Below are 17,498 nucleotides of genomic sequence, written 5' to 3'. Positions count from 1 at the left end.
TGACCAAGCTAGAGTTTATAGGTTGTATATGAGTCAAAATGTTTTAATCATGTGGCAAAAGGTTTAAGTCAAGTTGGGGTGGCTCGGCCCGGTAAAACCATAATGGAATTGGTGAAATGGCATCAGGGCTTTTAGGTGTGGGTTCCACTTAGTCATACAAATTAATAGAATTGTCACGCCTTATTTGCCTCGGTAAGTATTAGGGGCATGGGTTTAAAGTGGACAGCAATACCGGCAATCGACCTGATCTAGCTTATTAGGTGAAAGTTGGAAGAAATATTTGGGTAACGGGTCACTTGTTCTAAAACTTTAAAAGAAAAAAAAGAAAAAAAATATATTAATAATAATAATAAATAAATAAATAAAACCAAGAGTTGTCGGCTGAACTCGGATATGATCCTGTGTAGTAATCTTTATCAGGGACGAAAAAGTCTTAAGTGTGGGGATATTTGATGTGTTGTAAAACACACGTATTTTCCGCACGTTTTATCTACGTTTTATATTATATTTTATATGTTTTAACTCGTTTTAGATAGGTTTTACGTATATTTATTAATCTTGTAGGTTTTGGGTAAAAGAAAGAAGAAAAACCGAGCTTTTCGAGCATTCTACGAGCATTTTTACGCATACAAGTTCAAGACAAAGCTCAAGGCCCGACCCGTATGCATCATGGAGACCTAAGATTATATTATATAATAACATAAAAATAAAAATAAAAAAACCTAAGCACACAGCTACTACTGCGATCGGACTTCAGCAAGGAAGAAAAGAAAGAAAAAAGTTTTGTGGAGCTAGGGTTTGGACTTGTGGCGGCTAGGGAATGAAGAAGACACAAGAACCAAGCCTCGGGAAGGTTTTTCATCAGTTGTAGCAGCCAAGAACAGCCCGGAATTCATTCATATCCTTACATCTTTTTCATTGTTCATATACTTTGATTTACTTGTTCAATTGATTAGTACTTTTGCAATTACTTGAGAGATTGATTAGTTTTGGTTATTGAATGTTTGAATTGATGTTTAAGATGAGTTTATTGATGCTTTTATTTAATGTTCATGGCTGTCCAAATATGATCATTGGCTAATCTTGTTAGTTCTACCTAGGAATGATGATTGTTGTTAGTGTTTGATAGGTTTTATGGATTGTTTGATTAATAGACTTGAATTACTATTGTAAAGTTTGATTTAGACATGAAATAGGTTGTGTTTAAGGGCTGGAAATTTTGGTGATTTATTGCATAAACCCCGTGTGTTGATTGATTAGTTTTGTATTGATTGATCGGCGCATTGTTTGATTATAGACTTTGTGTTTAGGGTTTGTTTGCGGTAGGAACAACCGTAGGGTTTTGTTGCATGATTAATTAGATTAAGTACAGCGGTTAAACACCTTCCTTGAGACCGAGAGGTGATAGGAAGTTAGGGTTGTCTCATTGCCTTTGCATGCTAGAATAAGGATTTTGCGAGAGCGAGTTCGTTTCTTGTCAGGTTTAGGAATTTTGAGCGACTAGTTGATCTATTTTGGTTTAAGTTGAATTGTTCCTCTATCCTTGGTTGTGTAGTATTCATTACCATTTGGGTCGAGTGTTGGTGAGACCGAGAGGTGATCCTTCATTAGAACACGTTAGCAATTATTTCCCGGTTTGGTCGTTTTAGGCGATTTTGAGTAGTTTAGGCTTGTTGAGTGAGACCGAGAGGTAATCCAGTGAGCCCGAGCGATCCTTAGTCGTGTCATCTTTAGGGACCGGTGTCTTGAAGTCATCCAATCCATTAGCTTGTTAGGCCTACAATTTGATTCAGACCTAGGTAGACGTTTTCTCCATCCTAAGTTAACACAGTTAGTTTTCGTTAAGTTTTCTATTTTTGGTAAGTTTTGTTAGTCAGTATAGTTAGTTCAGTTAAGTATTTAAGGAATCAAAAATCAATATAATTATTATTCTAAGGTAGGTCTTGTCTAGGGTTAGTGATCTTTAGCATTCTGACGTGTCCACGTGTTCGATACTCGGACTTCCTAAGTCTATACTACTTGCGATCGGTACACTTGCCGGTTGTGTGTGGTTTTAGGATTTTGGTTTTAATATTAAAGCTTAGTTGTGAGAGTCATATTTATAGGGTTATTAGACACACATCAGTCTTCTTTTTCTTCTTGTTGTCAGATGAACTTTCACTCTTGCAGCTACAAGTGCTCTCCTCACTTGAATACTCACTCTATTTCTTCTTTGCTTCAACCTGCTTCTTTTCCTTTTCAGATGGTTTCATTGTTTCCTTTATTATAAACACACCATCCTCATCAACAGTTACATTATCATACATTTCCACAAATTCTTTCTTGTCTTCAAACACATTCTTGAATTGCTTCAAGTATTCTTCTCTGCTCTCCTTGTCAACTTTGAGTGGATACTTATCACAGAAGGGTGGTGATACCTTCTTGTATCTTTCTTCTGGTTTTATTTTCTCAATGTGTCCAATGATATTACCAGTTGACACAAGGTTCTTCAGAAAGTCTATTTGTATCTGAAGCCAAGTATTTTTCAGTTTCTCCTCCGTATACATCTTCTTCAATCCTTCAATTTCAACATTTAACCTTGACTGAGTATGATAAGCCTACACACAATCTTTTTCAAGGCTCTTTATTTGATTGTCATAGGTTATTTCACTTGATGCATAAACATTCAAAATTGCTTCTTTTCTTCCACACTCACTCTTCCAATTCCCAACCTCTCTATTCATATTATCAATAATAGTTAGAAGATCAGGAATAGAAGGTTCAGTGGTTACCTGAGTGTTAAAAGATTCTGTAGTCTCATGAACTTTTGCCATATATGCTACATTTGCCTTCTCAATGTCAGCGACATGATTACTCCAGTCAAAATTTTCATCTTGAGGCACCATTGTCACAGCAACGTTCCCTTGATCTCTGTTCTGGTTCATTGTAGCCATCTTTGTTTTGGTTTCCCTATATCTGCAATGGATTATGTCTTTGCTGAGGTTGTTGCTGTTGGGGCCTGTTTTGATGCTGATACGGATTATGATTTGTGGGTTGGTTTCTCTGTTGGTATCCTTGAGAGTTTTGATACTGGTTTTCGTAGAATTGTGCCTGATTCATTTGATTTCCAAGCTGTTTTGATAAACTGCATTCTCTTGCAAAATGACCTGGATTTTGGCAGTTATAGTAGATGGCTTTTGACTTGTCAAAACCTATTCTGTCGTTGGGTCCAGAAAAGGTTGACCTCCCAGTCCTATTGTATAGTCTTTTACTTCTCATAGCCAACATTGCTGCCTGCTACTTTAGGTCCATATCCTTAAGGTCATCTGCATCAATTTGCTCTAGATCCTCTTGCACCACACTTGTGTGTATCAGATTCTTTGCTACAAAGGCATTGTAGAAATCAGTAAACACTGAGAATAATGCTTGGAAATCAGTCCCTTGACTTGAACTCTGGACAAATGGAGGATTCCACTGGCAGTTGAGGCATTATCATCTTTTATCATTTGGACATTGAATCTTGATTAGCTTCCTCCACAGAATGATCCTGTCTCAGCTGGTCCTTCTATGAATGGTTGACTCTGATGATTCTTGACAGAGAGATTGTTCATTGGTTCCATAAGAGCATTTGTAACAGGAAAGCTTGGCTTCTCCTCTCTTATCATGTTGTTTTCAATCATCTCATGTTCAGCAGCTTGCAGGAAGGAAATGATATCATCAAGCTTGAAATTGGGAAAGTTTACTTTCTCTTTGATAAACTTGCTGGCTGTATACCATGTAAGTCCCGAGAAAAGATCTTTCAATGTGATATCAAATAACTCAATGATTATGCGGAAACTAACCATCAAGTCGATTCTATGAAACCAACACAAACACAAACAAACGCCAAGAATAAGCTTCAAAACACACGTATATTGATACGTCGGGTGCGTAAGCCCTTAACAAACTTACACGGGTGAAAGACGAACTTGAACAAGATTAATAGTAAATACATGTCCTATATATAGACTACCAACTAGGCCCAAATGAAGCTAAAGCCCACCGAGATTAACTGATCTCGGTTTACATACGAAAGCCCAACTAAGCCCACAACTACAAAGCATAAACCACAAAATACGACCCAACATTCCCCCCCTTGGTTTATTGCTTGATTCTAGCCACCCTCAAAGTATCAACCGTAGACTTTTAACATGCATCTATTCCTTCATTCCTTCCAGCGTATATACTGTGGCTTCAAAAGAGACACTTGGAAGTTGAGTGTCTTATTTAATGCCTTTATTCCGGTAATATTACCGCCGGCTAGCAACCAGCACAGGTCATGCTACTTGCCAATAGAAGTAGATATTCATGACATTGGTTAATGAAAACAATAGAAGATCTTAGGTTCGATTGACTCGGAAGCATCGAATACGATGTACTTTCGGTTGAGCAGATGAATTCCTGGTCAAAGTTTGATCGTGAGTTCCTTGAGATGTCAGTTGACCAAGTAATTCTCTGGTTGACCAAGAGATTTCGGTCAATCTCCATCAAGAATACATGGACATGACCCACCCTTCGTCTTCTCCATTCTACCAATCACCATCGATGACCCAACTTGCATCTTCATTCAAAAACTCAGAAAAACAATCAATAACTTCAAGAAGAAACCGAAAATACAGTTTAAAATCATGAACCAATCGAGTTATTGTTACCTCAGAATCATCATACCCAAGAATCAAAGAAAAATGTTTGATAGATTTTCTTACCTTTCTCAAGGGTTTTTGCATAATAGTTTAGATGAAGACATGAAAGGATGGGCACAGCATGATTAGATGGTATTTATTTTGGAAAATCTTGGAAGATTTAGGAAGATGAAGGATCTTGAGTGTTTGTGAGTTTCAAGTGTGACTAATGATATGTAATGAGTGCCTTTTAAACTTCCAAGACACATCAATCTGTACCGAGAACACATACGGACCAAAAGCATATATGAACCGAGAACAGCTATCTTGAGCCGAGAACTCACATTAGTGGAGTTCGTTGGGCCAAACAGACTGGCCCACTAATAAAAACCAGCAGTTGTCAAACTTTCATGATCAAAAACAATCCCGATTCATGGTAAAATGATTTCTTAAAGACATTTGTTTTGACACGAGCAGATATGAGGTAAAAAATAAAATTAAAAATAAAATTAGAATGAAAACTAAAGTAAAACAAAATAATTTACCTATCTAGCCTTCAGCAGATTTATCATAATTTTAGGATCAAATTTCAGCTGTTTTAAAACAAGCAACCTTTTTAAGAAATGATCCGAACATGAAATCATATTGATTAAGATACTTTCACAATGATTTATTTTCAGCGTTATTGTGACATAGTGAAAAGGTTGATAGCAGGTAATTATCATGATTTTCATTCCACCAGTGATACGATTAGATTCATTTAAGCATAAATCTTATATGAACATCACTTATGGACCTGTGCTGCCCCTTATCTCTTCTCAAAGCTTATTTGGCTTTTCCTAGACCACCCCAATTTGACTCCAACCCCCTAGTGCCTGATCAAAGAATTTTCTCTATAAAAAATAAAATTTTTAAAGCTTTAAGGTTGAGCGTTGGACTTACATGCCATCTGGACTTACAAGCCTTACATTCAGGGTGTTTAGGACTTACTTGTATGCCCCACCCCTGTAGTTCCCTGGTGCTCCTTTAAGCTTATTAAGAAAAATATATTTGAACAATCATAATTTACATTTTTTTTAACTTGTAATTTTGGTGATCAAGACATTAACGGGCTCGTGTATGACTAGGTAATTACTTTTTTGCCTATCATTCGAAGAGATGTATCTAAGAACATGCAAACATCTTCAAAATGACTCTCCACAATAAGTTTAGCAGATTTAGTTTATATCACTTCAAACTTTTACTTATCATACCATACACATCAATGACTAATCAAGAGCCTTTTTAGCCTAATTACTTCACACGTTAGGCACACATAATCAATTTATCTATCATTTCTCAAAGGTTAGATCAATTTTCATTTGAAAATATTTTAAGCTTCTAGTAAGCTTTAGCTGATAATAGTATCACTTCCCAGATGATAACTTAGAAGACAATTTTAGATTCAATTACCCCAGTCACTTTCAGTTTTCAGGTGAATGGCTATCCCATGTGTCTACAGGTAGACGATAGGACCAAACACATAGTAATATATGCCCCTCAAACTTAGGTAGCCGACATAATTTTCAGTGAAAGAACTTAAAAACAGATAGTTAAACCAGAAACAATTTATATATTCTTTATATTCAACCACCCCAGTCACTTTCAGTCCTTAGGTTAATGGCTATCCCATCCGTTAAAGATTGACAACGAGAACAAACATAGAAATTATGTCCCCTGAACTTGAGTAACCGGCATAATTTTAAACGACAGAACAAAACAATTTTTTTTTAATTAGAACGCACACACTCTTTTTGTATTTTTCCTTTTACTCCCTCTAAATTTGTACAGAAATTATACCATGCAAGAAAAAAAAAATTTATGTACAAAATTTAAACCTCAAAAAAATACTCAGTCTTCAAAACGTAGCATCTTAAGAAACCCTACAAGCACATTGAATCTGGCTATTCCAACCGGTTTCGTAAATAGGTCCACCACATTATTATCAGTGTGGACCTGTTCAAGATGAATTAACTTTCGGTCGTAACAGTCACGAATAAAATGAATTTTGATATCGATGTGCTTGGTTTTAGAGTGCTAAACCGGGTTTTTAACAATGGCAATTGCAGCATCATTATCACAAAAAATAGGAGTATCAAGAAATTCCAAACCGTAGTCCAGCAGTTGATGTTGCATCCATATGACCTAAGAACAGGAAGAAGCAGCAACATATTAAGCCTCAGCAGTGCTTGTGGACACCGTTTGTTGTTTCTTGAATTGCCACGAGATGAGCCGATCCCCAAAAATTGACATCCAACAGACGTCGATTTCCTGTCAATATCATCACCTCCATAATTGCTGTCAGCAAAAGCATACAGACCAAATTCTGAATTCTTGGGATACCAAAGACCGGGCTTCGGTTGCCCTTTCAGATATCTAAAGATACGTTTAACAACAATTAAATGAGAGAGTTTAGGATTAGCCTGGAAACGAGCACATTGAAAGACTGCGAACATGATGTCAAGGCGACTGGAGGTAAGATGTATTAAGGACCCGATCATCGACCGATAGTACGTTTGATCTACGGATTTCCCTTCAGGATCTGATGAAAGAAGAGGTCTTTCAACCATAGGAGTCGCCGCACTCTTGGAATCTTGAAACTCAAATTTTGCCAACATATCCTCGACGTATTTCCCTTGATGTAGCAGAATGCCTGTCAAGCTTTGACGAACTTGCAAACCCAAAAACGTAGTCATCTCCCCCAACGAGCTCATCTCAAACCTTTTCTTCATCACATCCTCAAACTCAAAACAGAGAGTAGTGCATGTAGAACCAAAGATGATGTCATCCACATAAATCTGAACCAAGATCAGATCCTTTCCAACAATCTTTATGAACAGCGTCTGATCAATGGTTTCACGCTTATACCCATGCTCCAAAAGATGAGCTGTCAACATTGCATACCATGCTCGAGGAGCCTGATGAAGGTCGTAGAGAGCCTTGTCCAACTTTTAGACATGCGACAGATGCTTAGAATCCACATAACCCGGTGGCTGATCCACATAAATTTCCTCATTCACTTCACCATATAGGAACGCAGTCTTGACATCCATCTGATAGACTGTGAATCCCATGTCCGATGCATATGCTAAAAAAATCCGAATGGCCTCAAGACGAGCCACTGGAGCGTACACCTCGGTACAGTCCAAACCCTAAACCTGACGAAAACCACGAACCACAAGTCTTGCCTTGTTTCTAACAATGACCACAGTATCATCCTGCTTGTTGCGAAAAGCCATCTTGTATCCATCGACTTCTTTCCAGCGGGTAGCTCGACCAACCTCCAAACCTTGAGTTTTTCAAACTGATTGAGTTCCTCATGCATGGCGTCAACCCAGCTTGGTTCATGCAGAGCCATGTTACCTGTCTTGGGCTCAATTTGTGAAATGAAGCAAGAATACAACCAGTTGTTAATTGTTCCAGTCTGACTTTTGGTTGAGATGCCAACCTCAAGGGGACCAATAATACTGTCAATGGGGTGATCCCGTTGAATTCTTGATGGAATAGAGTGATCAGGAACAGAACAGTTTGCTGGTAAATTGGTTGGATCTTCGAGGGCTTCAGTGAGAGGGTTCCTCCATCCCGATGCTGCTGTACTGTGCGAGTACGAGGTACTGGCAACATACTCATTTGGAATGGCATCAGGGAATAAAGTGCTACCGAATATCTGAAGAATGACACTCTCCCCCTCAACTGGTGAAATCTCTGCTGGAGAGGGCTCTTGTGGGGATACAGTCTCGGTGATAGTCTCTTCCAGATTCTTTGATGACGGCTGAGTGGTGTCTAAAGATTCAGACGGGTCCACATTCAGCATAGGAGACTCTTGATTGTGAACAGGGACATCTTCTTCATCATCAACAATAGTAGAAATTCCTCCCCCTGAGTTATATGAATCGACTACTGGAAACACATTGAATGGCCTGAACAGTTTGTCATAGTTAAATAACCAGGCCCCACACGAGCATCTGTCTTATTTTCTTCCAACCGGCGCACATCATATGATTCGACGATCTGTTTCGATGCCTTGTTGTAGATTCTGTACGCAGTTCGACTAGCATAACCAACAAAGTAACAATCATCAGTCTTGGCTTCAAACTTTAGAGTCGACTCAAGATTTAATAAGGTGCACGGACAACCGAAGGCTCGAAAATGTGCGACTGTGGGCTTGTGACCATAAACAATTTCATAGGGAGTCTTCATCTGAGATTTGTTGATCAACACCCGATTTTGAACGTAACAAGCAGTGTTGACCGTTTCAACCCAGAAGAATAACGGTAACTTTGAATCACATAACATTGTTCTTGCTGCTTCGATCAAAGTATGATTTCATCTTTCAGCAACACCATTTTGCTGCGGAGTACGAGCTGAGCTATATTGACGAAGAATTCCCTTGTCGGCACAAATATGATTCAATGTAGAGTTCTTAAACTCCGTGCCATTGTCATAGTGAATCCCCTTGAGCTTCAAGTTCAATTGATTTTCCATAAGCACCATGAACTTCTTGATCAATTCTGCAGTCTCACCTTTACTCGACAAAAAGAACACCCAAGTGAAGCGAGAGTAGTCGTCGGTGATGACCATATAATGATTATTACGAGAGAGACTCGAGACATGAACTGGACCAAACAAGTCCATGTGAAGCAACTGAAAGACGCTGGAAATTGTATTAATCAGCTTCGACTTGTGTGCTTTTCGATGATGCTTGCCTAACGCACAAGCCACACACTTCTCGATAGTCACAAAATCTTTAACTGGCAAGCCACGTACAATACTGTTTCTCGCAAGACGATTCAGGGTTTTGATATTGGCATGACCAAGGTGACGATGACAAAGCATGGCATTATGTTCCGACACTTTAGAAAACAAACATGCAATTTCGTCAGGAACATTCGTGTTCATGTCGATCAGGTAGGCATTATCTTTTCTCTGAGATCTAACCAGAACCCACTCCTCTGATATGATGATACCAGGTTTCAGAATCAAACATTCCTTGTTGGTAAAGTGAGTAGAAAAACCCTTATCACAAATCTATGACACGCTAAGCAGACTGTGCTTCAATTCCGGAACATAGTTAACATTTTCGAACTTTAGAACCCCATTACTCACAGTATCCTTTTGAGTAATCTTCCCTGTCTCTCCTCCTGCAAAGGAAACATATCCACCGTTGAAGATTTGAATATCACTCAGCTGGGAAATGTCCCCCCGTCATGTGCCTGTAACAGCCACTATCAACAAACCAAGGTCTGATAATATTCCTCCACAGCTGTTCCTACATGATGTGCGAGATTAGTTAGTTTTGGGTACCTAGTCCATTGTAGTTCTGGGTAAGCCTGACTTGGTCAACCGTGTTACAGGTTGCCATGACATATCATCATGATTATCAAAAATCGAATCAAAAGACGTTAAGGACTTTGTTACCAGAGACTTAGGCAACCATCTGTATTTTGGTTTGAAAGCTTTGTGATTTACACAAGTGGTTGACTTAGTCGGTTAGCAGGTACATTCCAGTTGTTTCTACATGTCCTTTTAGTGAACTTTTTGGCTCTTAAAACAGCCATGGCTATTTGTCAAGAAATGCTCATCTCTTCCACATCATCAGGATGTATCTGATCCAGCTCAACTGCCACAACGGGTTGCACCAGGTCTCCAGCAAGAAAGGCATTATAGCAGTTCATAAAACCTGCCAATAAAGCTATGTTCTCCTGTGTCTCCTTAGAGATGATAGGAATCTATCTGAATGAGAGACTGGCTGAAGGTTGTCATACGAGTTTGTGATTTCGGTGCAAGAGCCGGTTGTGGAAAGAAAACAGGAGCAGACGGTGTGGGTTGTGGAGTAGGCTGACTCTATGGTGTCTTGAACATGGAGAAGGTCTGCTGAGACTGTTGCAATTGAACTGGCGACTCTGAGATGTCTTGAACAATGAGAAACTGTCTTGTGAAACTAGAGCGTTGTTGGAGGCAATGCCATAACCAGCAGTATTGTAAGTATTCACATGATTGATTGCACGATGCTTGTCGTCCATATCAAAAGCCTTGATAATCGCCATCACCTCAGAGAGCGTCAGTTTGGCCAGATCCTTGGTCTTCTTGATGACGGCCACATTCAGATCCCAGTTCTGTGGCAGTGAGTTCACTAGCTTGTTGTTAATCTCAACAGAAGTAAGGCTTATATTGGTCGATCTCATCTTAGTGACCAATGAGATGAATCGGTGCAACTGCTTCTCAAGAGATTCTCCCAAGACATAGTTTAACATGTTGAACCGGTGTCTTAAGAGATCTTGCCTACTTCTTCTCATGTCTTGATTTCCCTCAAACACCTCAATAAGAGCCTCCCAAAGTGTTTTAGCAGAATTCAACTCTCTAAAGCCCAAGGCAATTTCAGGCGAGAGTGCCATGGTTAAAGTAGCCAAAGCCTTCCCATCCTGCTCAACTATGTCAAAATCAGCAACTGTATGCGACTCAACAGGCTTCGTCTCCACTTCATCTGATCCTTCTCTCTGATACGTAATAACCTGAGAACCTCTAATTATGCTCCTCCATAATTTCGCATCCCTTGCTTTCACACATTTCTCAAACCTGAACTTCCACTCGGCAAACCCTTTCAAAGTCAGTAGACGTGGCACGCGAGTGGTAGTCCCCATGATGGAGTCGAGTTCTTGATGAAGAGTGGCATTTGAGGACATACTAATAGCAGATTGATCCATAATAGTCTTAACCGAGAACTTGAGAACTGAAAACAGCAAATGTCTTTCGAAAACACAGAAAGTTGACCGAAAACGTCGAAATCAACCCGAGAAATTAAAAATCTCCCGAAAACCTTGAAATCTTCCCAAAAGCCTTAAAATCTTCCCGAGAACCCTGAAGTTTAACCGAGAACCTTGAGATCTTCCCGAAAGCCGTGAAATCAACCCGAAAACCGAAACAGATTTACCGAGAACTAATAATAGTTCAAGATATGGTAACCTTAGAAAGTTTAACTAAATCCCTAGAAAAATGGGATTCAAATCAAACACGAGATTTACCAAAATCTATTCCAAACAAAACTCCTCACCGGCCGAAGAACACGTAGAAAAGTTCTTCAAGATCCAGAAAACTTCAACCAAACACACACCGTAAATCACCGGTAGAATCCTTGATATCACCAATAACCGAGTCTAGAAAAGGTCTATAGGCTCTGATACCAATTGTAAGTCCCGAGAAAGGATCTTTCAATGTGATATCAAATAACTCAGTGATTATGTGGAAACTAATCACCAAGCCGATTCTATGAAACCAACACAAACACAAACAAACGCCAAGAATAAGCTTCAAAACACACGTATATTGATACGTCGGGTGCTTAAGCCCTTAACAAACTTACACGGGTGAAAGATGAACTTGAACGAACAACCCTACAATAGTAAATACATGTCCTATATATAGACTACCAACTAGGCCCAAATGAAGCTAAAGCCCACCGAGATCAAATGATTTCGGTTCACATATGAAAGCCCAACTAAGCCCACTAGTACAAAACATAAACCACAAAATACGACCCAACATATCATTTGACGACCCTGTCATTAGGCAATTTTCAAGTAAAAATTTATGTGAGCGCAATTTTCTATTACTCGTCTTGGGTACTAAAAATCTCGGAGACGGCCCTGGATGCAGTTATAAGCATATAGTACCTCTCTAGCAGAATCTTTCTTACAAGTCACATGTCCAGCATAAGTTGTGATTTACTTAATCCCCTTGGTAAGCAGGGTATCAGCAAGTTCCGTAAGTTTTCCAGTAACGGGTTCTCATAGTTACGAAAAGAAAAGAAGATATCCATCTTACCGCCTCCACTTGAAACTATCCAAGTCAGAAAACATCAACCACAAATTCACTATTTTCTTGTGTGACAAGATTGAAATCAGCAAATATGGACAAATAACCAAGAAACCTGCAGCATGTATAATAAAAATAAATGATGCATTTTGTATTAAACTAATGTGCTTACAGTTTACATGAAAAAGTCTACCAAAACTGATTTCCTTCTAGCTAAAGAAGAAAATAATTTGCTTTCGTTCCTGTTACTAGTATCTATGAAAATGTGCATCAAATGCTTGATAAGAAAGTACAATTGTGATATTGGCGCGGTGGGTCCACGAGTTTAATATCGAAGAAGAATCATAAGAACTGGATCATGGAGATTTCAGAAATCATACTGTTAGATCTTGTCATCTTAAAGGGATGCCTTCTTGACTTCTATCATCTTCATCATCCTCTTCAGTTATGCGCTTTGGTGATCGCCCCGATACAGTTGGACCTATAGTTGATTCAATGTAAAATCTTCGGGCCTAATGAAACGATATCAGGGGCCTCTATTTGAGGCTGCTGAATTGCTCGGGTTCGTAGGTAGGCGGGTTGAACCAGAGAAGTTTATACCAACATGAACAAGACACGAAAAGCTTGCACATGCATTTGTGGGTTGACACGACCATAGCCTTTTTAACTAATAATTTTTTTTTGTTTGCATTTTGTTATAGTCAAGTTCCAAATGGAAATTTGCATCCGTCGGCAGTAGCAGTTATTCGATTGCCATTTAGGTCACATACCATAATGGTATTTCCCTTACATATATTATTATTATTATAATTATTATTAGCTTTTATATAGCTGTTAAACTGTGATCTTATTATTAATATTATTATAATTAGTAGTAGTTTTTATATAACTGTTAAACTTTGATTTCCTTTATTTTGCTTCATACACATGTACTTAGAGCCGAGGGTCTCTCTGGAAGCCACCTCTTTATTCCTTTGGATAGAGGTACGGTGTGCCTACATCCCACCCTCCCCAGACCCTACTTATAGCTTTGCTGTCGGTGGGATTTTACTGGGCATGATTGATTGATTGATTGATATTTTTATTATTTTGAAGCAATCATGTTAAACTATGTCAACCTATTTTTTAATATATATATTTTTTAACCTTGGCATAAAAATACTAATTAAATTTAAATTGTTACAAAAATGTTTAGCCCAAACCTGCAAATTTTGTGTTAGGCTATTGTCGTTTTTGGTGGCGTGTCAGAAATTCACGCCCCTAGCTATAAAAGCTAAAACTACTTCAGTTTTGAGCATATCAAGTCTCCACTAGCAATTTATCATTTTCTTTGAAATTTATCAATAGTTAAACAAGATTACAGAAACTTCAAATTCAGAAATAATAATTAGATGGTACTACTCCTATCTCATAAGGTTCATGGCCTATTGGCCTGACCATCCCCACTATAAGTCAATATTCTTGATCAATGAAACAAATTAAAAACTTGAACTATACATATAAAAATTTATTTTAAATTATATGTACCCTTTTCCATGCATGTTATTACATAAGCAATTTTCTATACCTTGTATTGACATTTAATATTGTATTTTAATCATTTTAAACCACCTACTTCTGAAAAGCCAGCTAAGGAATTTAGAATTTATACTTCAATAATTTTACTATATAATATTTGAGATTGAGACTCAATTTGAAGATAGGTAAAGAGTGTACCGTCAGCCATGTCTTTGGTTTTGTGAAGAAGAAAGGTTCCAGAAAGGATGGTCACAAACCCACACAGTTCCGTGACAATCTGCGTAGGACTCTGCCCGGACCAGTCCTGCCCAAAATAAAGTAAAGAAAGATAAAACTAAAAACAAAAATTAATAATCTAGACTTCCTTGAATAAAGCGATTTAGAAGGTATTATGCATTCAAATACATTTCGGGTTGCCTTCAGCCCGTTTGACTCATTTTACCATGTTTTCTTTCTAGTTAACTTAACCATCTTGGCCTGTTAGAGATGAAAACACAAACCAAATTCACCAATTTGTAGAAAATTGGGTCGTTGTTGATGCAACTGAACCAAACTAGCCAAGCCCAACCCAAACTGATGGTTCGGTTTATATATTTACTCAAAAACCGAATTTCCGGTTCGGTTTCGGTTTTGCATGTGCTGGAAACCAGAAAAACCAAATCGAACTCGTTAAAAACTGGTTTTGCATAGATTAATTCATTTTATTTGAATTTTTGTTTTAGAATTTAAGGATTATGATTTAAAGTGTTCAATGTCAATTAACTTATATTAATAAATGTTGTAGCCCAAAAATGTTAGGCCCATTGTGTATTAATCCATTAATTATTAATCACTAATCATCAAAAAAGTTTAGGCCCGGATTCATTATTAAGGGCCACTTTTTCAGGCCAAAAATTTTTAATCCTGATGGCAAAACCAAAACCAAGCGGACCCAAAAACCGAAATATTCAGTTTTTGGTTCGTTATACACACCTGACACCCCTAACCCCTACTGAAACCTGCCACCTCTAAGAAAACATAAAGATAGCATGATTGGAACTAAAACCTTGAACATGATTACGCTGGCCAAGATAGTAAGAGAAGTGAACATAGTGTAGTATATGGGAGAAACGACAGCTGTGTTGAATGTGTCAAGCGCCTGCAGCCAAGATTTTTAACCAAAAATAGGTTAATTAGTTAGAATGTTATATGGCATTATTTGACAGCACTTGAATGAGAACAATGTAGAAACAAAAGAATTATATACGTGTTATGTTTTATATAAGGGTTTGAATCGAAAACTGGTTGAAAGTGCCCTAGTGTGTTTGATGTAAAAAAAAAACACCTTAAATCATTTTACTCAAGACTTTGAATATTATTGGAAATATATATTTTCGTAATCCTATTTGACACACTTATTATTTATAGTTCAAAAAACATGGAAAAATATTTAGGGTCAACCTTACCAAAAAATTACATGTTTTGATCATGCAGATTGAATGAGTCGATTACAATGACAAAGCAGTTAAGGTCATTTGAAGATAATAAGAACACAGAAACAGGGGACTGCATGAAACCAAAATAAACAACCCGTAACCTAAATAACCGATGTGACCAAACCCAACCCAACCCAAAACCAATGTTTTAGTTTTATGTTTTCTCAAATACCAAATTTCTGGTTCGGTTTCGGTCAGCATGTACCAAAGCCTAAAGATCCGAACCAAATTTTATAACCAAGCCGAACCCGTAAAAACCAAAAAAGGCGACTTTTGTCATTGAATTGATGGATTGTATATTTTTTTTAACGTTTAGTAACTTACAAAAAAATAATAAATGGTGTAGCCTAGAACTTTTAGACTAAAATGTTTAACAATCAGCTAATTATTAATAAACAAAGAACTTTAGGTCCAAGTTTCGGGCTCAAATTCATTATTTTGGGCCATTGTTTCAGCCCAAAAACTTCAAGCCCATCAAACTAGACAAAATGTGGGAAAACCAAGAAACTAACATCTGTTCCAAATGACTTTTACTTGATGTAAAAGAGACTGGAATAATATATCTGATAAATAGAGGGAGAACCCTCATATACGGAAAACAAACCAAAAACCCAAATACAAACATATAACGGGCATATAGCGGGCCCATTGGCTAAAGTACAAATGAATCAATAACCATGTTGCCACCTCCCACAAAATAACATAAACTAAAATAATCCAAGAATGCTAGCTAAAAACTAACAGACGATAGTCGGTACCTTATTCAAATAATTCATTTGAGTGATGACGCAAACGAGAACAATGAAGGTAAAAACCCATGTTTGTGGGTATACTAATTGATTCATTCCAGAAAAGGTAAGCTTCAGAGCAATGCCAACCGCTTTCACACTCATCACCTATGAAAGAAAAAGCCCTTTATGAATAGATGTACAATAGTATTGGAACAATGATGAAATGTACATAATTAATAATGCATACCGATAACGAGCCAACTAGTGAGCATATTCCAATGTAGCACATAATGTGCGTCTGACCATATATTGGGATATAAAGAAACACTATTATAAAAACAAATATCAACACCAATATGGCATATAAGACAAAAGCTGCAGAAAATAAAATAAACTTGTTAGAAGGGTTAAGGGATTAAACGGAATGACAGTCATCAAAAGTCTATTTCAAATATATACACCCGTATATCTAATTTATAGTAATACTGTTTTTGTAAATCATAATTATCGTAATAGTTATTCAAATGATTTAGAAAACTGCACATATGGTTCCGTTAAAAAACTATTTGGGATTAGCGGTGGGTACCAAACGTGTAACGCTCTCACAAATGTTTGGACTGAGTTTGCGATTTTAAAAATCAGCCGACCAAACTTGCACTACGGTCAAACCACAAAGACCATTTGTGCAATTTTCTCTAAAATATTTAAAAAAAATTACCAGGCTCTGTAGCAAGATCCCATACTTCCGCAACTAATTCAATCTGGCGTTCCTGAGAGGCGTGTGTAGAACAATTGTGGTGAACCCCCACAACACATAGAGCACAACCAAGAACTCCAAAAATATGCAGCTTCTCGGGCAAGATAATATATGCAAGTACCGCGCTGCAATATGACATCATGTATAAATATTATACTTAAAACAGATTATGAATTTTAATCTTGCCTTATAATAATACTGAGTGCACCAAGAGGAGTAATCAGAATTGCAGGTGCAAACGCATCAGCTGCAAAATTTGCTATTTCTCCAACAACCACAGTTGAATACAAATCTTTTAATATATATATTATTTAAACTAGTGTAATTAAAATGTTATTAAATAAAAGGAGACAGTAAAACTCACTTGTTATCATGCCTACCCACCATAAAGGTTCCAATAAGTATGAGTATCCTCCAACTCCTGTTAACATGTCATGTGTTAGTGAGACTAAACTTATGGTGTCACTCAAAAATAATTTCGAACACGAACAAAGGCTATGTTTGTTCAATTGTGTTCGTGATAATG

At 37.6% G+C, this 17,498-nt stretch overlaps 1 protein-coding gene across 1 annotated transcript; it reads right to left on the bottom strand.

Moving 5' to 3' along the window:
* Positions 1 to 12,862: 12,862 nt before the first annotated feature.
* On the bottom strand, positions 12,863 to 17,111 carry LOC143592838 (putative magnesium transporter NIPA3). Its single transcript, XM_077072654.1, has 6 exons — positions 16,934 to 17,111; positions 16,463 to 16,590; positions 16,243 to 16,380; positions 15,055 to 15,147; positions 14,208 to 14,313; positions 12,863 to 12,972 (listed from the first exon to the last, which is right to left on the bottom strand). The coding sequence occupies exons 1-6, from the start codon at positions 17,109 to 17,111 to the stop codon at positions 12,884 to 12,886; spliced, it is 732 nt and encodes a 243-aa protein (XP_076928769.1). The 3' UTR covers positions 12,863 to 12,883.
* Positions 17,112 to 17,498: the final 387 nt, after the last annotated feature.

The sequence above is a fragment of the Bidens hawaiensis genome, unplaced genomic scaffold (genome assembly GCF_021521415.1).
Source record: "Bidens hawaiensis isolate Kalapana, Puna unplaced genomic scaffold, B.hawaiensis_p1.1 tig00041291_1, whole genome shotgun sequence".
In the NCBI taxonomy this organism is placed as follows: Eukaryota; Viridiplantae; Streptophyta; class Magnoliopsida; order Asterales; family Asteraceae; genus Bidens; species Bidens hawaiensis.
The sequence above is the reverse complement of the archived record's forward strand: the minus strand, read 5'-3'. Positions and strand labels throughout refer to the sequence as shown.